General features: G+C 47.5%; 3 protein-coding genes across 3 annotated transcripts in view; all 3 read right to left on the reverse strand.

Moving 5' to 3' along the window:
• Nucleotides 1-1773, reverse strand: part of ZNF629 (zinc finger protein 629) — a 19520-nt gene extending 17747 nt beyond the window's left edge. Inside the window, exon 1 of the mRNA XM_066631092.1 lies at nt 1664-1773. The gene's annotated coding sequence lies outside the window, so the exon portion shown is untranslated. The remainder of the gene's footprint in view (nt 1-1663) is intronic.
• LOC136653514 (perforin-1-like) lies at nt 1716-15876 on the reverse strand. Its single transcript, XM_066630407.1, has 3 exons — nt 15341-15876; nt 5088-6087; nt 1716-2399 (listed from the first exon to the last, which is right to left on the reverse strand). Exons 1-3 carry the CDS (start codon nt 15874-15876, stop codon nt 1716-1718), a joined length of 2220 nt encoding a protein of 739 aa, XP_066486504.1.
• Nucleotides 15877-22464: 6588 nt separating this feature from the next.
• LOC136653515 (zinc finger protein 850-like) overlaps nt 22465-27822 on the reverse strand; it is a 29444-nt gene continuing 24086 nt past the window's right edge. The window contains exons 6-7 of the mRNA XM_066630408.1: nt 26163-26479; nt 22465-26009 (exon numbers count right to left, since the gene is read on the reverse strand). Of these exons, the coding sequence (XP_066486505.1) occupies nt 24161-26009; nt 26163-26479 (2166 nt within the window). The 3' untranslated portion in view covers nt 22465-24160. The remainder of the gene's footprint in view (nt 26010-26162; nt 26480-27822) is intronic.

Consider the following 27822-nt stretch of genomic DNA (forward strand, 5'->3'; position numbering starts at 1 on the left):
GAACAGCCCTGCTGGATCAGGCCAAAGGCCCATCTAGTCCAGTTTCCTATATCTCACAGTGGCCCACCAAATGCACACAAAGACACACCTGCATCCTGGTGCCCTTCCCTGCATGTGGCATTCTGAGGTAGCCCAATTCTAAAAGCAGGAGCTTGTACATATCTATATGACTTGTAACCGGTGACAGCCTTTTCCTCAAGAAATTTGTCCAATCCCCTCTTAAAGTCATCTAGACAAGGTGTCATCACCTCTTCCTGTGGCAAGGAGTTCCACAAACCAATTACACACTGGCTAAAGAAATCTTTTCTTTTGTCTGTCCTAACTCTCCCAACACTCAATTTTAGCAGAAGTCCCCTGGTTCTGGTGTTGTGGGACAGCAAAAAGAGCCTTTCTCTATCCACCCCCTGCAAAATTTTGTATATCTCCATCATGTCATACAAAATATGATTTTATATATTAGTCATTTAGCTGTTCTGATGCTCTTTTGTAAATGCAAAAGAATCACACACATCCAATGTGTAAGAGACAATGGAGAAGTCCGGAGGAGGGGTGGGGAGGAATGCATTCTGAATGACAGCTGGGCAGCTTCAAAAGGGTCTCCCATTTTCAAAGGCCAGTTCTCAACTGTCCCCCATCTGACTGTTTCCTCTGCAGCAAGTTCAGAAGACACATGCAACCCTCACTTCCTCCAATTGCACATTAGTTCATCTGGAATGAATTCAGTCACATCACCACACCTCAGCTCAGCCTTGATGCCATGTCCAGGCTCAATAATGCAGAGCGGGAGCCTTTGCTCCCTTTAGCACAGGGACCCACCTTTTAAAATGAGAATTTCTCAGGAACCACCAGAAGCAATATCATGATCCACCGGAGATGACATCATCAAGCAGGAAGAGTTTTAACAATCCTGGGCTGCAATCCTACCCACTCTTACCCAGGACTAAGTCCCATTGACTATCATTGTTTAAAACATATACATAGTAGCTTGCTAAAAGTACAGGTCTGTAACATTTCCCCAAATGCAGTCACCTACCAGGGTAGCATCAAGTCTGACTTATTAAAAATAAAATATTGAAATGAATGGAGATCCACCTGAAATTGGCTCACGACCCACCTAGTGGGTCCCGACCCACAGTTTGAGATACACTGGCCTAGAAGGAGGGATGAAAGAGCCAGGGAGAAACGCCACTAAGGGTGGGATGAGGACAATGCAGATCCGAGGCAAGGGACCCCCCCCTTACCTTGAGAAGGCCTGTGAGTGTCCCCCAACTGCAGGATGCAGCAGACGCCCCACTGGCACAGGGGATGCCAGTGCTGGAAAGTTGGTGAGGACTGCCAGCCCAATCCTATCCACGCTTTCCTGGGAGTAAGCCCCATGGATTCTAATGGGGCTTACTTCTGCGCGGACATGCATAGGATTGGGCTGTGCGCCCTTCGTCCACCAGCCTGGCTGGCTGCGATGCGCGCAGGAGGTTAGGGGCAGCTCATCCGTGCCAAGCGATCCGGAGCAGAACCCTGCAAGGCTCCACCAACGAGCACCCGTGCGCAGCCCTCTGCAGGACCCCCAGAGGTGGCTCGCTCGCCCCCCCCCCAGAGCCGAGCCTCCCCCCTTTGTTTGCCCCGATGCAGCCCTCTCCGGCTGCGGCAGACCCCCCGCACTCACCACTGCAGCCCGCAGGCGCGCGGCCCGCGGAGATGCGCTCGCGGGCAGTCCATCAGGCCGGCGGAGCCCCTCGCCCCGCAGGCGCGGCGTCCTGCGCGCAGCCACCAGGCTCAGGGTGACTGGGAGGGAGGCGGAGGAAGTTCCCTCCCCGCACGGCTCCCCCCTTCCGCCGCCGCTGCTGGCTGGGAAGGCGAAGCCAGGCGGGCTCTGCGCTCTCTCTATGGTGCTTCACCGTTTCACCTCGCAGGGGCGAGCGAGACCCCTGCAAGGCAGCGCGCCTGCGAGCCCCGGCAAGCCGTCCTGGTGCAGGCGCGCCCTGCAAAGGGCTGCAGGGAAGGGCGCCTGGCTCTGCGGGCAGGGCGGAGCGCCAGCAGGAGCCCAGGTGCCTTCGGGCGAGGGACCCAGTGACCCCTGCCGGACAGGTGGCGACAGCCTGCCAGCACAGGGCTGCACAGAGCTTTTCCCCTTGGGTTCCGCGGGCAGAGGGTCCCGGCGACCAGGAGGCGGTGGTGCTCTGGGCAGGGGGCTGAAGGCAGGAACAGCGCTTTCTGCAGGCAAGGCCCTCCGGTCCGCCCCGGGCTTGGCAGCTCTTGGAGCTCTGGTGCCTTTGTACCATGCACCATGCATGCAGGAGGCTGAATCCAGGGCTCTGGTCCCATTTCTCTGGAAAGCCTTTGGCCGGATCACAGGGGACAGCTGGAGGCAGGCTGGTCTTCTTGGGCTTCCTCCTGAACTCCTGTTGAGGGTGTGGAAGACACTTGTGGTTACAGTTAGAATAAGTACAATGTTCCCCCAGGCTAACGAAGAAATTAATTTTTAATTATGCAATCAAACCCACACACACACTCCCTGAGTACATTTAATTATACAATTAGTTGGTAGGCAGTTGGCTTGCTAACCGTAGCCAGGCAGATTGACTTAAGAAAGAAGGCAGTGCCTGTAATTCTGCAACAAAAAGGAGACTCACTGGAGGTTTTGAAGTGACACCCAATCTTATGGTCTTTTTTTTCCTTTTTACATTTTCCCTCCATGGGGAACAGAGTACCATGTGTGTATTCACTCCACCTTCTGCACTTTGTCCTTGGAACAACCCTAAGAGGTGAGAGGGTGAATGGGCCAAAGTGACTCAAGCCCAAATCCTAATCACCTTTCCAGCACTGACACAGCTGTGCTAATAGGGCACGCACTATGCAGTTGGGGGACAGTCATGGAGGCCTTCTCAAGCTAAGGGGGGGGGGTTTGTTACCCCCTTACCTCAGAGCTGCATTGCCCTTATCTCGGTGTTGGAAAGTTGGTTAGCATTGTACCCTCAGTGACATTCATGGCTGAGTGGGGAGTTTATTCCAGGTCTCACCAGTCAGAGTTCCACGCTGCAAAGGCTACATCACACTGGGCAGGGCCTGCATATGCCAGGGCCTTGCTCATGTTGCTATGAGCCCCTTTACCCTCTTCATTCTGTGAGCCTGATCCTGTTCTGTGAGCAAAGGAGAGGATCCCAAAGAGGCCCTTTACTGCAGTTGCCCCAAGGCTTCAGACATGCAGCATTGAGTTATCCTTGTAGCCAAAAGCATTAAAAGGGTTTGTTTCAGAAAACATTTAGGTGTTGATTTGAGAAAAGATACAGTATATTGGCCCAAATCCTAACTAACTTTCCAGCACTGGCATAGCAGTGCCAATGGGACATGTACTCCATTCTGCAGTTGGGTGGCAGTCACGGAGGCCTCCTCAAGGTAAAGGAATGTTTGTTCCCTTACCACACTACCACTGCATTGCCCTTAGTGCTGGACAGTTGGTTAGGATTGCACCCTGGCAGAAGCCTCCACCCTTCATAGTTGCCCTGATCTCTCTAGGAACAGAGAGACCCCCTTAAGGTCTTACTTAGGGTGTAGTTATCTTGGCACAAGCTGGGGGGAAGTATTGTGGTTACTGAAGAGGGGAGTGCTGGTCAGCTGATTTGACTAAAGATTGGGGCTATAAAGGAGTTTGGAGCAGAGAGGAGGAGGGCCTCATGGTTGGCAAACTGAAGGAGTTAGTTTTTTTGTGGTCCTCTATCTTTTCAGTTTGTAGGATCCTGTGCATCCTGGGAGGATGATGTAACAAGTCAGAGAAGATGAGGTAATGGGAATGAGGTCATCCCTTACCCAATTGGTCAGGGGAGGTATAAAAGAGGCTGCCAGAGCCTACTTGTGTGAATCTGTGTTGGAGTATCTGAAGAACTGTGCTTGCTGTTACACTACTGGTGAGACTGGCTGTTTGTATCATATGTAAATACAGCTTGGTGGTGGACATCTGCCTGGCTCGTGTTTTTCATTCCATCTCATTGCTATCTTGGGTTGCTTCAGGTGCCAGCAGTTCTCTGCACTATGTTCTCTGTGGGCTTTGCACACAGCATAGCCCCAACAGCAATCCTAGCCACACTTTCCTGAGAGTAAGCCCCACTGAACAAAATAGAACTTCTGAGTAGACCTGGTTAGGATTGTGCTAAAAGAGATAGCTTTGTTATGTTTTCAGCTACTGTGATACTTATTTCCCAGAGCATATCCTTGGATAGCTCATCACCTTGGCAGGGGAGTGACACAGCTCCTGATGTAATAACATACATACATAAGACCTTTATTGGCATAGATGATGTAATAACTTTGTCTTAAAATAAATATCTTTTATTCCATAATGGGTTGTTTGTGTTACTGGCTGGGTGCAGGAAGATAGCACTTGAAACTCAATTGATAAAGGAGGAACTTTAGCAGAATTGCCAAGCACTCATGGCTGTATGTGGACATGTGAGGGAAGTGGGCATCCCTGCTGGGGAGAGTGGAGCTGGATGGTTGACTGCTCAGCTGCTCACTGCCCAGGATAGATCCCCTCATCTCCATCACATACATCAAAAATGGTGGCCCATAGGTAGCCCCAGGGCTTACCTAAAGGTATATATACACATGTTTTATCTTTACCTTCCATTTGCCCTTGGGGTGTCCCCCCACAGCTGGATGCAGCACACGTCTTTTTGGTGCAGCTGCATTAGCACTACAGGCAGGGGATGGAATTGGGGTGTAAGAAAATGTATTATGTCCCATAAACTTTGGGAGATGAATCTCTGACTGGCAATTTTGGCAAATTAAACAGTGGCTAATGAGGAAAAAGGTTGGTTGCGCACTCATGGAAATGGCTGATGTCTGTCATTCTTGAAACCTTCCAGTGGCTCCTTCATCAGGGAGCCTTTTGCTTCTCAGTGACTGCTTTGCCCTTTCGTTCTGACATGAAATGGTCATAGTTTATGTATTTGTTTTTTGTTTAGCTTTAAATCTGGTTTGAGATTTAATATTCAACAGAAAGCAGTATACAGATATACTTAATAATGATAATAATCATGATATGGATCAGTGTAAGGTCACAGCTCACAGTAATTCCAGCAGGAAGAACCAACCAGGTTGTGACCACAGAACAAGCGGTATCTGAAATACATTTGCCCGTGATTCAAATAGCAGATTTTGGACTTGTGTGTCCCAGGTTCCACAGCCAGCTTGCACCGTCCCAGAAGGTTATCATACCTTCCAAAGTCCTGATCCCAGACTTCCACTTCCAGCTTGTTGAAATCCTTGTCAAGCTGGATAACTCCAAAATCCAAGGTGATATTCCATGTTGGGTTGTTGTTGTTCCACACAGTGTGTGTGCACATCCGCCTCCTTTTGAAGGACACACTGACATAGCCGTCAGAACGTGTGATGCGGTCCCCCCACAAGCCTTCAGCGCGTTCAATTGTCACTGTCAGCTTGGCCAGACCTCGCTTTGGTGCACAGCACATAGAGTTGGTGAAGTTATTATTGGGACACTCACAAGAACAGAATTCACTGGTGCTAAGCCAGGATCCTGCTGGGCAGAAACGGGTGCAGTTCCTCCACAGAGTGTTTTCTCTCACATACTCACTCACTGCCTGCCGCAAGCCCTCCCTCCGAGGGTCAGTCTTATTCACCACAGTATGGAGTGGCTCTAGGGAGAAGGAAAGCAAGGAGGGCCTGGATTTTGCACTTTCCAGCCACTCTTTGGGGGATGTTGAAGGAATCCAACCACCCGAAATCGCCACACTGCTTAACCGAAAGAAGAAATTTTTGTGCTTCTTCTTCTTCTCCTTACACAACTGGAAGTCTGAACTTTTGGTCACTCCATCAAGACCAACATAAATACCCACATCAACTGCCAGGCAGAGGCTCGCCTGAGTGATGCTGAGGCCTTCCAGCACTGCTACACACACTGGAATGGGTGTCACAAGACTTACATGCACTCCCAAGTCAAGCTCTGTTTCAACGTGAGTCCCGTAGGACCTAATTAGTTCAAAATATTCCACCTTGGAGCTGGGGTCATAATTTTCGGGGAGAAGCTTTATATGGTCAGCAAAGTGGGTATTAACTTGTTTGTTGACACGGAACCTGCAAAAGGAACAAGAACAGAATTCAAAGCCCAGAAAATGAATTAATACTGCCTGTTATGGGCTTGTCTGCACAATACTATTTTTGAGTTATCAGAAATACTACAATTCTGAGATGTAATGTAGTGGGCTTCCAGAAGAACCTGGAGGAGGAAAGGGGAAGGTTTTAGGAGTGCAAGAAGGGGAAGTGAAGGGAATTAATAGGAATAAATGAGATGTGCTTGGTGGCTTGGGCTGTAGCTGGAAGTTACTAGAAGACTCGCTACCAGCAAGGGATGAGCCCAAGAACAGGCCATAAAAGTACTTCACATACTTGTGCTGCATGAACTAGTTTGTCCCACTGAACAAACACACTTGGCCAGTACCTCAGGAGGAGATTCGCCTTGGTTCTCCTACTGGAAAGCTTTATTTGTAAAACATAAAGTGTTAATTAAGAGAATGTGTGGAATGAGGTCTATCTGTGATATTAGGCCTCCAAAAAGAGGTAAGAAAAGAGGACGCTCTTGCACACACACACAGATTCTCTTTCTATTGGATAATATTTGTTCTCCTGTATATATGCCTGGGCAAGCATTGTGAAATCAAGGATATCTGTTTGATCCTGTTTTTTAACTATATGAAGTAAATTCATTTGCAAGTGAGTTGGTAAGCAAGTATCCTTCCCCAAAGGATAATAAAGGATCAACATCACAGTAAATGCTATCCTGAGCTAAGTGGAGCTTACCAGCTCAGTCTTATGCAGCCCTTGTTCTGATGGAACCCGTGTTCAATCAGTGCATGCCAGGGCCACTGGTGGCCCCAGGCAAATGCTTACAGAAAGCAAACAGACTTACCTGGAGCAGGTAAGTCAGCAGAGGGGGTGTTTCAGGGGAAGATTGAGGCAGGGATTGGGGTAGGGCAGGAGTGTATCAAGGAAGGGCTGGGGGCAGATCTCAATGGCAGTGATAGTCCTAATGTCCTATGATCCCAGCCTGGGCCTGACATGCACCCTTGGACCTAGTCTACACCAGCTCTACACCACCAAATGTGCTGGTGAAGATCCAAGTAGGGCAATTGGAAATCATGGTGTGGTAGTGTAGGTAAGTATAAAAGGTCTTTACTGACATCTCTGTCACTACCTGGTCCCTGGCTGGAACACAGCATGCCACAGAGACTGCTTTAGGGCCCCTGCATGCTTTGGGTTAGCCCTGAATAGCATTGATCCATTCTTGACTTACTGCACAATCTAGGCATGCATACTGAGTTCAGAAGCTATTCCTAGTGTGTTCACTGAAACTTACTCCTCACTCAATATGTGTAAGATTGCAGCCTCTGATTCTACATCAGACTACACTGCAGCAGCCTGGGAAGATGGGAGGGGCTCAAGACAGGTAACATATCAAGAGCCAGCATGGTATCTCAAAGCATTTCTCAAACTTTGAGGAAGTTTTTCTCCCTCAATAAGTTCTTGTGGGAGAGGGGCTAGGGCAGTGATGCAATCCCCAGGACTGCATCACTAAGGGGGGATCGTGTCGCTGCCTCCCCCCCTTCCCCCCTTAAAGGGATGCATTAAACAAACTCTTTGGTCATGACCCACCAGTTTGAGAACCACTGGTATAGAGGTCAGGCCTGGAAGATCCAGGTTTGAATCCCCACTCACCCATGAAGCTTCCTGCTTGACCTTGGGCCAGTCACTATTCCTTAGCCTCACCTACCTCATGGGGCTGTTTTGAGGACAAACGGAGAGGAAGAACTATGTACACCATGAGCTCCTTGGAAGAAGGGTGGTAGAAATGCAAATAAATATCTCCTCTCCTTTAAATCTACTGCTTCTGTGGGACAGAATTGGAAATATAAAATATTTTCATTTTCTATATCAATTCCATGTATTCCTATGAGAAGCTGAGAGGAACACACAAGATACTCCGTACTCCAGTTTTATGCTCACAAATACCCAGTGACACTCAGACATTTTAACTGGCCTAATGTCACGCATGAGCTTTGCAGTCATTGGGAATTTGAACTAATGCCAGGTATTCATATTTTCTCAAGTCCAACCCTTTAATCATTACACAACATTGTCTCAGCTAATTCAAACCCCCTTCCTTAAGGTTTTATGTTTAAAAAATTGCCTGGGGAAACCCTTACCTTTAGCCTCCACAGGCAGCCCCTAGGAGCCAGGGGAAGCCATCAGTCCTGTTCCTGCAGTGGCCACTCTCACTGCTCAATAATGCGATCTAGGTGGTCTGCCCAGAAACACAGCTCAGCCACCTCAAAGCCTGCTGGATGGTGCTCTGCTGATCTCCCCAGCTAGAACCCAATGCAGCTATCACTTCCAGGTTCACCATGGGGTGTCCGGTCACTGGTCACCTTGCCCCTGCTGGCCAGCTGGCTTTTCGGCTGCTCAGGCGCATAGCTGCAGCCTTGAGGATCTCCCTAGTGGCCTGGAAGGACAGCCAGGTAAAATGAGTGAGCCCCACTAGAGCAAGCAAACCCCAATGATGCTGGAAGTAGGGGGAGGCAAAGCAATGGTGAGGGAATGGACAGTGGTTAAATCAAGGAAAGAGCAGGTTGAGGAGATGTGAAAGCAATCAGCCTCACTGTCTATCCATTCTTACCTTCCCCACCTGTTTACTTTAAGGGGGAAAAAGAAAAAAATATTTTTGAACTTGTAATGCTTAATTCAAAGTCTCTTTCTCCCTTATTTCTTAACGGATCTGCACCAAACTTAGGAAGATTGTGGATGCTGAACTCTATTTTCTGTGAAACATATTTCAGGAGGATTGAATAAAGTCCTCTCCCACATTTTTTATTTTGGACCATTTGATTTTCTTGTCATCTAATCATTTCAGGTCTGGCTGCCTTTCTGAAGAGGAAGGAAAGAGAAACAATGACCCTTCCCAAGATGTCCTCAAGGATTTTGATTCCACATCCCATTTTGAAGTAGAAAAGTAAACGCAAAGGGAAAACAACATGCAGGTGTGATGTACTCCCTCCACTCCCCAGGGGGCAGCTCTGCCCAGCAGCAGGGCCTTGGCTCAGGTTCTGCCCGGGCCCCGATTGCAACACATGGATCATGCAGACCTGGGCACGGTGAACCACACCCGCATGGTAACAGCCAGGTTATCCACACTACTTGGAAAAACCTGCAGCGGGCTGGTCAGGGAAGGAGGTAGGGAGGATGATGGTGGACGTGGCTGCTGCCAGCTTGTCCACCACTGCAGCGACCAATGGAGGAGAAGGGCAGAGACCTGGGATGCTCCCCTCTCCCACAAGTCACCCACTACCTCACTGCAACAAACAGGAAGTAATCTGACATGGATGACACTACTGCCAAAACAGAGTTTTGTTTATTGAAGAACACAACCACTGACTTATCCTCAGGCAAACTTCTCTGCACTGCACCTCAGGAAAACAATCTTCTCCAGGAGACCGGCCCATAGCCTGCTGTGATGAGGCCTCATCACCAGGCCACCTTAAATGAAGACCCGCTCGACAGGGGCAGAATTGGCAGGAACCAGGAACAGCCTCAGAGCAGCAGCACCAAGTGGGCAGAGGTTCCTGCAGTGTTGTTGTTTTTTTTTAACTCTAACATTTGGATGGGAAGGCACTTGGCGCTTTGCTTGCCTGGGTCTCTGTAGAAGTGTATCACACCCCTGAAACTGTGCCAGAGGGGTGGCGGGATTTGCAGTGTCATCAACCTCTGCGTACTCATAGAGAAAGGAAGAAGAAATGATGCAGGTTCTCTGTTGGGGCACCTGGAACCACAGGGGTCATCACACACTGCATAACCCCTTCAGAGTATTTTGAAGAAGCAGGCTGCAGAAGTACTGGAGTTCAGAATCCACCTTCTCCCTCACTGGGACGTGACACTCCTTAACAGTGCCAAATCTGGGAGGAAATTAGCCTGCTACAGTAGTAATTTTGCACATCCACCGAAAATGGAAGTTGGGGTCAGGCACGGCAGCCATGAAGAACAGGTATTTGTTCAACTTGAGCAGTTTATCCCCAGCCCCAGTGGTGTGAGCATCAAACCAGCAATCACCATAATTGCCACCAAAGTGGGCTTCCAGGCTCCAGAAGCCACCATCTGCAACACGTGGAGAAGCTGCAGACTATGCAGGTAGAAATAAGAGTCCAACCAGCAAGGGCACCACCAAGGAAATGGTCACCTCCCTCTCAGACTGCATGGCCTGCGTGGCCTCTAAAAAGGGTTGCAGAACCACACTCAGTTCTTTCAGCTGAGAGTACTCCCTGAGGAAAATTTTCAAATTTGACTGGCTCACCTCGTCCACCACCGAACTCTGCTGCTCTTCCTCTAGAGCCAGGAAGGAATTGATGTGGTGCTGTTCCAGCACATGCTGGTGACTTGCAGAATCCTCACATTGGCCCCAAAGATCCTCTCAAATGTGTCTTTGAAGACAGTGCTGGTGTGAAGCAGACCACATATCTTTGACACCCTGGCAAGGGCGGTCTGGATTTTGGCCTCCTTCAGGCTATTGCCCACACAGAACTGAAAGCTCTGCACAAAGCATGACAGCCTCTTCAAAGGGCTGCCCGGGTCTGCCAACTCTGCCTGCTACACAAGGGAAGAAACCACATGCTCCTCTACATCGTGCCAGAGGTCCATGTTCTCCACGCTGGCACCCCCCTCCACCTCGGGGAGGCTGGCCTCATCATCCTTGTCCTCACTGTAGGCCTGCTGTAAATGCCTTCACCATGCTTCCTGCGTTCTCCTTCACCATGTACTGCACATTCTTTTTGATTTGGAAAGAGGTGCACGCCCCTTCAAAGACCTCATAGATGTTTGTGCTGGTGTGCCTCATCAGAAATCATTGGTAAGCAAGCAATCTGGTCTTCAGCTCAAAGGATATGATCACATGTGCCATCACCCCAAGGAAGTCAAGCATGTCAAGCATTCTCTAGTTCGGCCAGATGTTGAGGGTCAGAGTCACATCACCTGCCTGGGCTAGAAGGCTGCAGACTTCAGTTTTAGCTATGGAGTACAGGTCCAGCCTATTTATACACGGATTTTAAATACACGGATTTGACTCAACAGGAATGGCCCTGCAAATGAGAAGGAATGTGCTGATCCCCGAAGAAGGGGAAAATGCATCCCTTTAAAATCAGTTTAAAAAACTGAACAGTCCTTTAACAATAGCCTCCTTAATGAGAGAGAGAGAGAGAGAGAGGGCAGCTGGCTGACAATCCATCAACCCTTCTGTCTCCAGGGGCCCCCTCCCTTCCCCCTGAGCAAGTGAAAGAAATGTGATAGCTTTGCATTGGAGAAGGGAGGGACTGTGTAAGCTCTCAGCTCTTTGTAAGCTCTTGGAGGAGGATTGGTTGATGGATTGTCTTCTTAATGACTCTTATCTTAGAGTCAAAAGGTCAGCATGTTGTTGTTGGCATCCTTCAGTCTCGAAGACTCTGGTGTTGCACTCTGAATGGTGGTTCTGGAACAGTGTCCTCTCCAGTGCGCGAAGCCTAGGTAAAGTAGGTATGGAGGATAGGCTGTTACTCATGCAGCAAATCCCCCCTCTCCACGTTGCTGAAATGATCCAATGGAAAGGCAGAGGCCAATATGGTTGGTTCCACTGGTTCCAGCGGCGTCGCAGGAGTTGCCAGAACGTGATTGTGTTCAGCCATGAACTGCCTCAGGGACTCCGGCTCTGGATTTTGCCTCGAGGTTGACTCCTGAAGCCTTTTCCATAACTGGATGTAGCCACAAGGCAGTGGAGGTTTGAGATCAGAGTTTTCCTTCTCTCAGATGAGCTGCCTTCCCAGGCTGACGAGTCCCATATACCTGGTGGCTGTTTAGTTGCCTCTTACCACAAGTACAGCCAAACGGAGGGCCTATTCTTATCCCCAGCCCCCAGGGGAAAGGTCAGCAAGGCTGTTTTTAAATCAACAGAGCAAAGAAACTTTGTTTTTTAAATTGATTTGCTATAGTTCGTTTTTTTGCCATCCAGAACCCATTTGAATAATTAGTCTCAACCTACTGTCTGTTTAAATGCAAGGCAGCTTTTGGTTCATCTCTTGACAATGAGGCGGGGAAGGAGGCAACAGGGCGGGAAGGGAGGTGTTCCAGGACAGGGGGAGGGTAGGTGGAGGAGGGGGGGCAGGCAGGGAGCAGGAGATGGGACTTGGATTCTGCTGTTATGCCGGATCCTAGTCCTCATACCCAAGCAGCGCAGAGCAGCTTCAAGCCGCTCTACTCCCCTCAAACTTGCGCCACATCCAGAGGTGGCACAAGTCTGAGGAGACCCATAGGGGCTGCAGTGGCTTACCTGAGGGTAAGGGGAAAAGCTTCCCCTTACCTTCACCTGAGCCACTTTGCAGCCCTATCTTGCGCTGGATACAGCACAAGCCTCCTGGCTTGCCTGTTCCAGTGCAAGATAAGATTGTGCTGTAAAAGAAAGAAGAACTATACTGAACTGTAATAGTAGCCTAGACTGGCTAATGATGAGAGATCAGAGATGCAAGGAACCCACAAGTTGCCTAGCTGACTGGCTGCTAAGGAAAATATTTTTGGGGAACATTGTGCACTGGTGTGCATCTGCTTAAAACAACCCAATCCCTGAGTAGAATAAAGCACCCCCAAAAAAGGAAGATACAGAGGGCTGGGTTCACTTGCTGCAGAAGCATATCCCAGTGCGATGCCCCTGCCCTGCTTGAGAGAGAGAGAGAGAGAGAGAGAGAGAGAGACCAACTATGGCTGCTTGGGAGTGAGTTGATAAATGAATGACCACTTGTCCCTGTGGCCAAAAATGGCTCCTCCTCTCCCTCTCCCTTTCTCAGAGACACAAAATCAGGACAAATTCTCCTTTCAATGGATGGAGGACAAGAAGAAGTACCCCCCTCTCTTGTGTTCTGGACACATACAGCACCTTTTGCAACGAGTCAGTGAAAAACACATGTTTTCACGACACGGACATGAGTCACCTAACTTGAGTTCCCTGGTGAATAACCAGCAGAAACAGAAGAAAACCAGAGATGATGGAAATTGAGAAATATGACTAACAGCCCAATCCGAACTGGCCTAGTGCCAATGGTAGGGGCACGCACACTGTTGCAAAGGTGCTGTAAGCATGTTGCAGCAGCACAGAGGCTCATTCTGCCAGTGGAAAGGCCTATGCTGGCCTGCAGGTAAGCTCAGTTGCGGATCTACCATTAGGCCCAATGGGGCAAATGCCCCAGGCATGAGCCTCTAGGAACCCATGGAAGTCTCCAAGTCTCCCGATGGGATCAGAAATTGTGCTTCCAGTTTTCCGGAAGCACAGTTTAGAGCATCGGAGAACCTCAGAGAGGCTTCCCTAACATGGGCTCAGGACGTGCAAGGCTCCCTGAGCCTCAGGTGAGTGGGGAGGTGGATTTTTGTGCAGGGGGGTGGCAACAGCCTGCAGAGGGGGTCACCATCGTGGACCTTTGCCCTGGGCACTGAGCTGGAGAGGTCCACCACTGGGTAAACTTCACATGGGCTGGCAGAGGGGCAGGGTGAGGGCAGAATGGGTGCAGGTAGGGGATGTAATGGAATGGGGGGTGGAAGGGAGGAGGGTGGATCAGACCCCGGAGGGAGGATCAGCACCTGATTTTCAGACACTGTGCTGCTCAAAATTGCACCATCAATTTCACCATTGCAGGTCTGAGTAGCACCATAGCAGCTACTGGGGCTTACCTCATTTATGCATCATTATGTTCCATAGCTGATTACAGTTATTTAACTGTTGCTGAAGGGATTCAATTAAAGTGGATTACAAAGTGCAGTCCCTTACCCTAAAAACGTGTGCCAGGCTTTCATTTTTAAGTACCCTGGGGGATGTGACATTTGCACTTCTCAGCCATAAAATGGAGTGACTTGAACAGCCTGAAAGGTTCAGGGAATAAGTTGTGTGTCTATACTGTCCAAAGTAAAAAAAAAAAAAAAAAATTAGATCAATCAGCTGGGGTAATGTTCTTTATCCCTCCATTTGCCTATGGCTCATTAATGCGTAATAGGGGTCAAAATGTTTTAAAACAACAGAAATTTTTAGACCCTAGTTGCCAAGTGCTGGTGCCTGGGTTCATTTTCATTTCAATGAACTGGGAACATCTACTGTATGCCAGTTGAACAAGAAAAGTTCATAGTATGCCCAGAAGCTAGTGCCTGCTAATAATGAACCACCTTCCCTAAGGCAGGGCCTCTGAGAGGAATTTTATCAGGGGGTACAAAGTTTCTTTTGGGCCCCATTGCAAAAGGGGAGGGGTGAAACAGAGCGGGAGAGGGTGGTGACGGGCAAGCAGAATGTGGGCAGGGAGGGCAATGAAATAGAGTGGGGGGAGGAGGGGGGAGACAACTGGAAAAGTCTTTGGAGCCCAGGTCTACCCACCCACATGGCATTGGCAGATAGATATAGTAATAAGGAAAACCAAACACACTTCCTAAGTCTCTCAAAATCTTTTACATACAGAAAATCATGCAGAAAATTAGCACCATCATATTTAGGCTAGATTCCATCTAGAATGGAAAATGTCCTATGCATACCAAAAACTGCTTCTGCAGCCACTATAGTCCTGCAGCTGTGCCCCTGATCCACTCCTTCATGGCAGCAGCGAACCTCCCCAGTCTCTTGTATCTGGAGCAAAGGTCTGCGATGGCGCCCCCCACAGGCTATCGCCACGCCCCATGCAAAAATCCACTCCCCTACTCACCTGAGACTCATGGAGCCTTGCGCAACCCACAACTGCATCAGGGAAGCCTCCCTGAGGTTCTCCAACACTATAAACTGTGCTTCTGGGAAACAAGAGGCTTCCGTGGGGTCCTAGTGGCTCACACGTAGGGCTTTTGGCCCATTGAACCTAATGGTGGGTCCGCAACTGCTTCATGGTTAGCAGATCCTCAAGCAAAAGTGCTACTGTAGCAGGCTAATTTCCCCCCAGATTTGGCACTGTTAAGGAGTGTCATGTATGCATTTCTCAGCCCAGCACATATGGCTTGCCAGCAGCTACAGCAGCTGCAGCTACACACTCATGGTAGTGTCCCCAGCATCCTATGAGGGTAAGAGTAGACAGGAAAAGGTAAGATCCCAGGAAAATTCTGGGCCCCCTCCTTTGGCTCCTGGGCCCCCTTTTTGATCTTGGACCCGAGTACAAATTACCCCCTTCACCCCCCTCTCCTAGGCCCTGCCCTAAGGCAATAATTCATGTTTCTATTCATTTTCTCAAACTCCACCCAGCAAGGAGAACCAACTCCAACCCTGCCCACTTCCATCACCCTGAACCCTTCTTGCCTTCCTCACTTGTAGTATGAACAGATGAAGTTACGGAGAAGAAAAATATACTTGTCCTTTGAACTCTTCTTTACGCATTCGTGGGTAATCTCAGAGCGTGATCCTGCGAGAGCCCACTGGAACTTATCCCTGGGGCTGATCTTCACATCCAGCTCATTCCTCCAGTCATTTTTCACTAGCAGTTCTGTCAGCGCCTCAGCCACAGAAATGGGTGACTGGTGAACCGAATGTTGCACTTTCTCCTGGCATGAAATGTTGGCTTTCCAGTCAGTGATGATCAAGGGAAGCTTCTGGAGTGGCTTCCCTTCCAGCAAGGGATTCTCACACAAGGTGCACTCCCCATCTTTAGTTATTTCTTCATACACATATCTCCGTGACACCAGTGTGTTTATATCAAAACCCTTACCGGCAAAGTCACCACCCGGTACAAATTCAGCCTTCTTGCATTCATCAGCCGTGCCCTTTTGACATTTTGAAGAGACAGGAGGGAGAAGGAGAAACAAGAGAAACACACAGGCAGCAGAGGTGGGGTCCTTGTTCTTCATGTCTGGTCCAGCAGGAAGGCACCCTAGAAAAGACGAAGAGGCTGTTGACTTACTCATTTGGGGATGGGTCACAAGTTACTCCAGAAGTGGAGCCAGCATGTTACAGCTTTGTGTAAAGAAATATTCCACATGATGAACAATGGAACTCAGTTCAATTCTATGTATTTATGGACTGAAATGTCCCACTGTGCTCAGCAGGGCTTACTCTTAGGAAAACATGTATAGGGTTTGCCGCCTCCATGACACACGTTTTGGAGTACAAACCTGTAAGCGTCAAGAGCCTGATCCTATCCCCACCAGCAGTGCCAATCCAGCAGTGGGAGGAGTGACCTGAGAGTTAACAGGAGGTCAGTATGCAACATTTATACCTTCCTCCAGGTATCCCTGGGCTGCCTATGGATCTCCTTGGACATATGCCACAGTGCTCGCAAAATGGCTGCCAACAGAGCGCTGCGCGTGTGATTGATAGCCGTTTTAAGAGAGCGGAGGTCACATCTGCTGTTGTCATGCTCTCCACCTGGCAGTCCAGTGCCATAAGACTGGGCTGTAAGAGCCATTCCATTTCTACGGCAGCTGCAAGCTTCAAGTCTGTATATCACCAAATATCGGTTGCTGGGAGAGGGGCAAGAGTGGTAGCCTGCGGGCTTTCTGAAGGCATCTGGTTGGTCACTGTGGAAAGCAGGATACTGCAGTAGGTGGACTTGTGTTCTGCTCTGACAGTGCTCTTTCTACGTTCTTAGCAAAAGTAGCAGAGATCATTTTAGTCAAGATCACTGAACTGAGCCTCCCTGCAGTGCACTAGTACTCAGTCCTGAGTGTAAGGGCTGCCTCTAAGGCTCCAGGAGTGGAGCTCCAAACTCAGCAGAGATGGAAGCCAAAAGGCACAGATGCTGAGTATTACAGAGCCACAGTGAAGTTGATCTCTCCTCCCCTGCACCGTTCTCTTAACTTTCAAAAGGCAGAGACTGTCTGTTGGTCAGAGGGAGTGTTACAGACCAACCTTTTAATTATTCCTTTCTAATTGGTGCCTATGTCCTGCCCCTCTAAATGCCAATACAAATGTTGCTGCCAACTAGCACAAGCAGTGTTTCATGTGCCGGCCTATAGATGCCAGGCTTGCATGAATCATACACACAAAATGGCCACCAGGACACCGCTTTGCTGGGACACAAGCTAAGTTCCTGAAGAACTCTGGTCGAGACTTATTCCTTGATAGTATATCTTCTAGTTGAGTTATTGTTGTCATGGTTTTAAATGACCTCCATCCATTCTGGAGAGATTTGGCTCCCTTTCACTGACCAAATTCCTAGATATCTCAAATGACTTTGCCCTAGAGTGGTTGGCAGGGAACCAACTCAAGGAGAGGCAGCCCTGAACTTAATCTTATGTGGCTCCCAGCACCTAGTGTAGAATATCACTGCTGATGGAACCTCAGGGACTATGGTGCTCTCCTGCTCAACATATATGTAAAGGGTAAGTTTCCAAGGAAGTACAAAAGAGACACATGTGACATCAGCAGAGGGCACTTCTAATCTATGAAGGGACTAAGAAATTGAAGCTGAAAAGTAAAGCCAAGGGAACTCTGGCATAGATTGAAGGGGGCAAAAAGCTAAGTGCTTTCAGACGCCTGGATGCCAGTGTAAAGCAACCCATTCCCCTTGCCTTGCCTTCAAAGCCATTCAGGGGTCACAAAGAGTCGGACAAGACTTAACGACTGAACAACAACAACAACAATCCAATTTCATTGGAAAGTGAAAACTTTTCGAAACCTGGTTTTTGAAGAGGTTGTTGACTTGCTAAATATTTTATGGGTCACAAGTTGCTCCAAATATGGAGGCAGACTGTTGCAGCTTTGTCTGAAGAAGTATGCCATATATAGCACAATCCATACTCACAGTGCCTTCCTGTGTCTATGCCAAAGTCAGTCCCACTGAACTCTGTGATGAATCCCTTGCATTTTGCCCTGTCCTTCTATTTTGTGCCTATTGTTCCTCATTTTTGTACAGTTTGAACTCTCCAGGAACTGCTGGGACATACTTTGCAGCAGCATTTGTCCTTCCTCTATGTGAAACCTTATTACAGGCAGTCATTTTTATCTGCAGATGCAGTATCTGCAGATTTGTTTACCCATGGGTGGCCCACAGGGTGGCCCAGCCTGGACCATCCAAACGCATCGCGACCCTTCAAATACAGAAATCTATGGATGATCATATTTTTGGATTAGGGCACCAAAAAACCCCTGAACGCAACCAAGGACTGCCTTTGCACCCTGGAGGCATTCTGAAGGCCAGAGAAGCTGTGTGCTGCCTCCCTGACCCTCATTCTAAGGCCTCCAGGGAGCCTTTAAATGTGACTTCCAGTTTTTTCGGTTAAAACTGGAAGTGACATTTAAAGGCCCTCTGGATGACTTGGGGTGGGCACCTCCTGGCATACCCCTGGGATGTGCAGAGGCCAGGGCCACCACTGTCTGCTGTACACTATTATTGCATCTTTTTTTAAAAATGAAAATCTTTTTTGTTGCTTTTCAGCCAAATTCAGGCATTTTCCTTCAGCCTACTTGTACTTTTATTACTCGTTTTTCACTTTCCAAGGTTGTCTAATCCTTTTTGCTGAGGCTTTTAGTTAACTGGTTATATAGTGACCATTAGTCTGCTTTAGACCATTGTCTGTGGTCCATTTTCATGGATGATTGAGTGGACTGTCGTATTTGTTCACCCTGCAGACACCACTGTGGGACTGATTTTTAATAAGAACCTCTGGTGTCCTCCTGTGCTCTCCTGGCTGAGGTTTTTCTCCCAGATGGCCCTCCTCTTCCTGTAGTCTCTAAACCCTGAGATGATGGCAGTGGATACAATCCATGAAGGTTTTTCCCCATTTAGCTGTAGTCTAAAAGAGGAAAAGTGGGAAGAAGGAAGAGTGAGTGCATGCTAACCATGAGGCACTACTCCAAGGTCAGTCTGCCTCTCCTAGGAGATTCCCTTCCCTGACAGCATTTGATGATGAAGTAGTAGTGGTCTTGCAAGCACCCTACAGGTAAGGCAATGCTTTTTTCTAACTGTTTGGGTGCCTCATAGTGGGAGGAAGGATCACTGCCTACTGCTTCAATGTTAAACCTTTCCCAAGGGAAGACCCGGGCATCCTCCCAGGTAAGACTTTTACTCCCAGGTGGTAGACATTCTAGTTGAGCTTCCAGTACAAGTCTGTTCTGATGGAAAACTATTTCATGTGCTAGGATCAGATTAGTGGCCAATAGTGCTTCCATTTGCCAGTTAGAAGTCCACTTATCCATGCTTCTAGTTATCAAAACGCAAATCCCTGCAGTGTAACCTTGGCACAAGAGGATTTCAGTTCATTCTCCAAGGAGGGAGTCCTTTCTCTTCCTCCAAATGATGTTCCCTCCCCCCCTTCTTCTCTGTGACAGCAAGGGAGCTGGCAGGCACCTCTGTGATATTCTCCTTTACATACCTCTCTCCTTCCGCAGCTTTCCAGGTGAGCGAATCAAGCTTCAATGGAATGAACATCTTCCCTTGGAGCCAGGAACTCTTTATTCCAAGCAACACCCACAACTGATGCCCAGTAGGCAGCTAGTCATACGTGTGACATTCTGTACAGTACATCTGATAGCAGCCACTCTCCTGCTGGTTTTTTGCCTTCGTAACTGGTTACTTTTTGTTTTTAAAGTTTTGTTTATTTGTAAAATAAAATATTAGGAAATATTTTTTCTTTTCAGTTTTACTTCTAAATTTCAATAATTTCATTTTTAAGACACAAAACATAATTCTAAAATCCAATTTATGTTGTCTCTGGAATATGAAAATGTTTCAAAACCAAAGAAAATCAGAATGACAAGAACTCATTTAATAAATTTTAATAAATCGATCTTGCTGAAATAATTCTTAGATAAGATTTATCTCAATTAATTCTTAGATAAGAATTGATAATGATAATTAATAGATTCTTAGATAAGAATTGAGATTTGAGTCGTATCTCAAATGGACCATAAAAATATAAGTCAGACTGTCAGAAAAATATCTGGTTTTGTAGGTTATCTCTCCCACAAAACATGAATCACTTCTCTCAGCTGGCTCGCTCACCTGATGCCCAAGTAGCCTGAGTTGCCTGAGTTGGCATTTGAGAGTTATGCAGGCTGGACTTGTCTTTAAAAACCCTTACTTGATCTGATCGATCACACAAACATCTAGATATGAAAGTGGAAAGCATTGCATATAGTGTCACATGTATGAATATCTGCTTTTTGAATATATGTTGTACATGTTTCCTTGATATAATGAACTCTTGGCTCTTAGGGAGTCAGTTCATTCCTTTCAAGGCAAGGCTGCTGATCTGGAGATGCTGGGGGAGCAGAGGTCCATGGGTGAGACCATCAAGAACTTGATAGAGGCATCGTGCTTTGAGACTGATAGTTTCTCCTGCTTTCATGGAGAATCAGGATTTTGGGAAAGGAGTGTGAAATTTTGAAAAAGAAGAACCCCTTGGAAGCCCCCCCCCCCCCCACCGGACAATCCATATCATTTCAAGAATATTCCATGGGGACTGGAGCTCTCCTGGAGCTCTCTGAGTGGTTTGCTCACTAGGAACATAGAGAGGTTGGCTTGTAGGACACATGGTGCCTGGGCTTACAGCTGGGAACGTTGCAGATCTTGCATATTGTACAGGTAGGCTGGTAGAAAGTGCTGGGGAAGAGGGAGTGACATGCCGTATGTCAGCACCAATGTCAGCATCTGGTTAGGACAAATCAACCCTGAGGGACGTGGGTATATCTTTATGAGGGAACATAGAGTAGGACGTGGCAGCTGGTCAAAGAAATGAAAAGGTCACAGAGGAAAAGGCAGAAGGCAGAGACCAATGACATTTGGAAAGAGACACCCTGTACAAGTGTTTATATGCAAATTACAGCAGATCAGAGTGCAGGTGGGGGAGCTGGAATGGGCTGAGAACAGAGATGTAACTGGCACCATAGAAAAGTGGGTTTTGCGAGCAGAAGGAGGGGTACAGGAGGTGGGGACAAGTGTGGGGGAAGGCTGTTTTCGGAGGGTCAGGAAAAAAGCAGAGATTTTCTGGGTGTGCCCATAAGTCTTTATTAAAAGCATGTGAAATAGGCACAAATTGGTGAGTGAGATCTCAGCTGTGTCGTGTTCTCAATCTGTGGAACTCTCTTGTCCTTGGGAGCTGGCAGCAAACAGCCATGTTCTTCCATTTCAGGGCTTTTCCATCCATAACTTGAAAACTGAATTATTGCTCATAAATCTGTTAAGACACAGCAGCTATTTAAGCACTAGTGCTGTTTATCAGTGAAGCACCTTTCTCTAGAAAAGCTGCCCCTCCAGCTGATCTGAGAGAGGATGCACTCCTGTGTTGTTTAAGTCCAGGAAGCATACATCAGGAAGGGACAGAGGCCGGATGATGCACTGTAGATGAAGCACTTTTTAATCACAGGTGGCACAAAAATCACAGAAATTGAAATGGAGCTGTCCACTTTCCTGCACAGCTCTTAATCTGTTTTCAGAAATGTGCTGCAGCCTAGCACATTGAAACTGCATTAGTTATTCACAAGTGGGTGAAAATTACAAGAGGAAAGGAGACTACAAATGACTCTGAAAGCACTTGTTAAAGACACTCTGAGGTTTGAAAACTGTGCTTCCTTCAACAGGCCATGTTCTGGGTGCTGCTACCCTGAAATTCACAACAGAGCATGAAAAAAACATTTTAAATAGGTGTTTAAATGCTACCTTCATATGCTAAACTCTCCTGCCCCCATCAAGTGCCATGACCACTCCTAAGGGATTTGCTGGCATAAGAGTATGACTTGACCTCTACATTATGAGAGAAGACAAAGCCTTGCCAAGGACACATGGTTTTTCGCTCTCTAACCTGCAAGAACCCAGTTTCCCTTTCTCATACTGGTAGCAGGAATCATGGGTCTCCCAACTCACTGCTCTATTAGGACTTACTGCTCTTCTCTGAGTTAAGGAAGGTCCTTGCTGGGTTGCTCCCAGGGATGGGAAAATCCAGCGCAGCTTGACTCAAGTTGAGTCACTAAGTCACCGCCCCCTGCAACTCAACTCAAAAGAGTCCTAATGGGGACGATTTTAGAGTCACCCTTTAGTGACTCTAAAGGATCTAAGTCAAGTCACACACCCCCTTTAAAAAGCCTGCTGCTGAAAAACTGGGGCTGCTTCCATCTTTTCCCTACCTAAAAAACATTCCAGAGATTTAATAGAGTGGGCTTCAAGGAGTAGATAGGAGCTGGGGGTGTCAATTGCCACTCACAGATGGAGAGGAAATGCAGACTGGGGTGTTACTGAAAAAGCAGTCTGAGGTAATCCATTAAATGAAATTGAAGATTCTTTCAAGGAAGCAAACGGTAGAGGGGAAAAAAAATCTCTCCAGAATAATGAAAGGGTTGGGAGAGACCAAAAATGAAAGGGCACCTCCATGAAAGTAAGTGAACAGAAATATCTTCCTATCAGCACTCCATCCTCCTCCCAAAGAAGCAGCTCTACCGGGGGGGGGGGTAACTTGAACAGCCATGGGAGGATCACAACAGGAAATCAGGCAAGCTCGTGGCTGGATCAACGGAGAATTTATTGGACAATGAGTGCAACACCAGAAAAGGCAGGACTTCCTGACCATTCTGCCAGGTTGTTCAGCCTCTTTCGTGATGCCTTGAATCGTGACAGCTCTCCACCTCAGGAATGGTACAGGACAAGGCTTTCAGAGGTATCCAAGAGCCAAAGTCACCTGCTGGCACACAGTCCCACCCAGGTCTATGGCAGGGCAAGACTGACTGCACTTTTGGGGCCACACCCTGATTTACTTTAAGCTAGGAGATGGCTCAGGTGAGTCGATCCCACTGACATCCCTGGCCATGCCTTTACCTGTTTTCCTCTCTGCCAGATCTCTCTCGGGCCAGTCCTGTTCCTCCCAAGTGTCTGCCTCTGCCATCTAGTCCCATCAATCTCCCTTCTTGTTTTCTCCAGCTTCCCCTTAGTCTGAGGCTCCAGCTTCCCCTTCAGCCTGAAGCTCTCCTTTAATGGCTGGCCATGACACTGCCTTCCCCCTCTCAGTTGAACATAAGAACATAAGAAGAGCCTCGCTGGTTCAGGCCAAAGGCCCATCTAGTCCAGCTTCCTGTATCTCACAGTGGCCCATCAAATGTTTCAAGGAGCACACAGGACATTAGACACAACCAGTGTCCTGGTGCCCTCCCCTGCATCTGGCAATCAGAGGCAGTCTACCTCTAAAACCAGGAGCTTGTACCTACCTACCATAACTTGTAACCCATGTAACCTCAAATTTTTCCTCCAGAAATTTGCCCAGTCCCCTCTTAAAGGCAGCTAGGCAAGATGCCATCACTACTACCTGTGGCAAGGAGTTCCACAGACTAATTACACACTGGGTGAAGAAATACGTACTTTCTCTTGTCAAACTCTCCCAAGCCTCTTTAGTGGATGTCCCCTGTTTCTGATGTTATGTGAGAGGGAAAAGAGCATCTCTTTATCCACTGTATCAATCCCTGGCCTTCTCCCATGGCTGGGAGTGTCCCACACTATTTCTCCTCCTCAGATTTCAAGAGGAGTAACTACTGATAAATAAAATAATAGGTGGCAGTAACTTTGAATGCAAGTCTGAGGGAAGATGAGAGGGGTTTTGAAGAGGAAACCTAGTTAATTAATAAGAGGGAAAATAGAGGGTTTAAGTAGCATGTATGGGTGCATGTGTGGTTGTGTATGTGTGTATTTGTCCAAGGGAGCAATTTAAATGAGTTTTTAAAGACCTTAATCTGTCATTGTTCTCCCTGAAGTGGTTATTAAGGCTATGAAGAAATCACTATGGGCTGAACTGACAAAATTATTGGGGGCAGGAAAGAATGGCCACAAAAGCCATATTATCCCTTGTGCCCCTCATACACAAGCCTTAGCATTAAGGAGGGTTTCTGAGGAAAATAAGTGTTCCCTAAAGAGATGAATTCCAGGGCTCATGAGAAGAATATTTTCCCTCCTTCAACTTGTCTTCCATTTAAAATGTTACTACACCCTGTGATATAGAAGTCCATCTCCTGCTGACCTTTAACTTCCATATTAACCCCTTCTGCCACTCAAAATGGCCAAGTCATCTATGAATTTGGTCACAGTTGGTCCCAATGCCTACTGCCCCATCATCCAAAATCATCCGACGTCATGCAATTACAATAAACTCCCCACTCTGTGCCCCATCATTTCTTCACAATTCCCTCTTTCACTCCCTCCTGCCTCATATCACATTACTCATAATCATATTCCCCTGATGAAAAATCCTTCACTATTTTCCCAGTTTTTCCCAGAGTCTCCTCCCCTGCTGAAGGCATCATTTTGTTCTTCCTCACCAAGACTGCTGCCTCTCCTGCAATAGTGGCAGCAGTTGAGGCCCCTTCCTTGGCATGGAGAAGTTGGTGTCGTGTGTACTGAAAGAGGTACCGAAAGTGCAGGCCACAATCCTGACAGGCATATGGCAGTTCTCCAATGTGGATGCACTGGTGTTGCATGAGAGCCGAACCCTGGTAGAAGGCCTTGTCACAGCTGGAGCACTTGTAGGGTCTGTCTCCTGTGTAAATATGCCTGTGTTGTGAAAGTGCCGAGCTGTGCCCAAAGCAGTTCCCACCGTCCTTACTGGCATATGGCCTCTCACTAGTGTGAACCAGCTGGTGCTCCAGCAACTTGGAACTCTGAGAGAAGCCATGTCCACAGTCCTCACACCGGTACGGCCTCTTGCCTGAGTGAACCCCATGGTGTTGTGCCAAATGTGAACTCTGCTGGAAGCTCTTGCCACAATTGCTGCAAATATAGAGGATTTGATGGCAAGGTGGGATGGCTGACCCATTTTGGTGCACCTTCTGATGTAGCACTAGGTGTGCCCGCTGGCTAAATGCACGCTCACAATCTGGACACTGAAAGGGGCGTTCACCTGTGTGGACCCTCCGGTGCTGCAAGAGGTGTGAGCTAACACCAAAGTTTTTGCCACAGTCCTGACACTCAAATGGTTTCTCCCCTGTGTGGACTCGCTGATGGCGCAAAAGAGTGGAACTGAGCCCAAAAGCCTTCCCACAATCCAGGCACTCATAAGGTTTCTCCCCAGTGTGCGTGACATGGTGCTGGATCAGAGTTGAGCTAAGGGAGAATGATTTGCCACAATCATTACATCGGAAAGGTCGCTCTCCAGTGTGTGTCCGCTGGTGCTGGGTAAGGGAGGAGCTTTCAGAAAACCTCTTGCCACAAATACAACAGGCAAAAGGACGTTCTCCTGTGTGCACTCGCCGATGATTCAGCAAGTTGGAATTTCGGTTGAAGCATTTGCCACATTCAGGGCACTTGTATGGTTTTTCACCAGTATGAATGATCTGGTGTTGAATGAGGGTAGAGCTGAGAGAAAAAGACTTACTGCAGATGCCACATTTGTAGGGCTTCTCACCTGTGTGTACTCGCTGGTGCTGAATGAGATTGGAACTCCGACCAAAGCATCTGCCGCAGTCAGGACACTTGTATGGCTTCTCACCAGTGTGTGTCCGCTGGTGCTGGAGGAAGGTGGAACCCCGGGTGAAGCATTTGCCACAGACACCACACTTGTAGGGCTTCTCACCAGTATGTATGCGGCGGTGCTGGCCCAGGATGGAGCTGGTGCCAAAACATTTTCCACATTCAGGGCATTTGTAGGGTTTGTCAGACACTGAAGGAAAAATGGATGAAGAAGTGGCTGTAAGGGAAGAGTCCGTATAGACATCCAATTGATCAGTACTGCTGTCCAATTCTTGGTCACCATTACCACTATGCAACTGGAGACCAAGCTCATTTCCATCGGAATCAAAGTCTTTGTTGATGCCATCCATTTCTACATCAATCTCCTCACTGGATTCTTCATTAGCCTCTCCCTTCATTTCAGAAGGGATGCTTGGGTCTCCTTCCACTTCTAAATGGAAAGCATGACTGGAATTTCCATCCAAGTCTTGGCTGACATCATCACCATCCAAATCAGAAGACAAACCTTGGTCACCCTCCTCATCTAGAGGAAAATGTTGTTCATTCTGCCCAACAAAACTCCCATTAGCATCCCCATCTAGAGGATCACTCCAACTGCTGCTACACATTCATTTGTATTCAGTGTTGGAATGCAGTTTGATTATTTGTTTTATCTCATTAACATCTGATTCTGGGTGATATCTGTGTTCTCCATCAAAGTCCAAATCATTGCCAAATTTGTTATGGACATCTTGTCCGCCTTCATTTTCTAACCCTGTCTGGAATCCTGTATCTCTACTATCTTCTGAATGACTGCACTGCTCACTCTCAACATCAAAAACATCCTCATAGTATCCCCTATCTATATTACTAGAACTCCCAGGTCGCTGGGACTGATCTCCAGTCACAACTCCAGGGTGGCAGACTTCATCAGATTCCTGCTGCTCATTATCAGAACAGCACTGACTGTTGCAGGAGATCTCCCGAAGTTTGGAATCAATGTGCCATTCTTGCTTAAACACCGTCTCTCTCATCAAAGAGGGGTTGAATCCCTCATTCATGATCCACACATGAGATGCTGAACACACGTGCTGAAATGAGAATAACACGTGCTGAATGAGAATAACACGTGCTGAAATGAGAATAAGAGAATTCAAGACAATAGCCTCATATTCAAATATTCAAGAATTCAAGACAATAGCCTTATTTTCAAATGTACAAAGTATACAAATTCTACACCAAGCAGCAGAATGTCTGAACCAAAGTGATACAGACTGCTGTTTTTGACATACAGTTTATGCAGTTAAAGTACAGGTGCTATGAAAATACTGAAACGTTTTGAGGGGACAATCATGTCCTACTTTGGGTGTAGCACCTACAGTTGAAGCATATCTTTAGGGTTCAAGAAAGTCCCATCCCTAGTACATGAACATAGTTAGCACAAGGGGCCATTACAGGGAAGTTCTGATATGCCCACCCCATCCCTAATAAAGTGAAATGTGTTCAGAGCATAAGTAACTTGCATTGTGTGGGTGGGTGGCAATATTGAAGGTGGGCACAGACTTCCCATTTAAGTCCCTTCATAGATTTTCCAAGATTGATAAAAGGAACTGTTTTAAAAATGCCTTTTGCTATATCAACTTTTTTTGCTGAAAAGCAATATATAAATACTGGTCGTCGTCATCAATCACTATCACAGCTTGCATCCAGGTGAGAGGGAGGGTTGGGCTGTGATATGAGAGGATCATAGATCTCCTATTCCCTGTAATGGCTGGTTTCGGTGCCTTCCACACATATCCATGCAAGGATGCGGGGGTGGGGGAGGGAGGAGGAACCCGGCTCCATTGAATCCTATGGAAAACCTCTTTGTGGGCTTCCCAGTGGCTTCTGAATGATAATTGCTAGCATATTGGGCTAAACAGACCCTTAGTCTGATCCAAAAGGGATGTTCTTAGAATGTGATATGAGAACACTTGCTTCTCCAATGGTGGGAAATACTGTAGTTTGGCAGACTGGAAATAAATATTTCCAGCAGAGCACAATATACTGTAAAACCCACAGTTCAGTGCAGGATGCCTGGCCTAGGGAAACAGTTCACTGAAAAAATGCCACTTACCTAACTTCTGTGTCTTCTCCAATATTCACAAACATGCAGTCATCTTGGTTCCAACATTATCGTTACTTCACAACAAGGCAGTCATGCCAGGAATCTTTGTTGCTTCAGCACCAACTGTTCACACAAATGGAAGAAGGATTAATGGGGATAAAAATCACACATACATCTCTCCCTCTTTCTCCCCCTCCCATCTCTGCAACACACAATAATGCAACTGCAATGACTCCAGATTCTCCAATTCTGTCATTAAATTACTAAAATGTCCTTAGAAGTCTTACTCCAAAATTATGTATGGGAAGAGCAAGTGATTTACTCTAC

Source organism: Tiliqua scincoides, chromosome 5 (assembly GCF_035046505.1).
Source record: "Tiliqua scincoides isolate rTilSci1 chromosome 5, rTilSci1.hap2, whole genome shotgun sequence".
NCBI lineage: Eukaryota > Metazoa > Chordata > Lepidosauria > Squamata > Scincidae > Tiliqua > Tiliqua scincoides.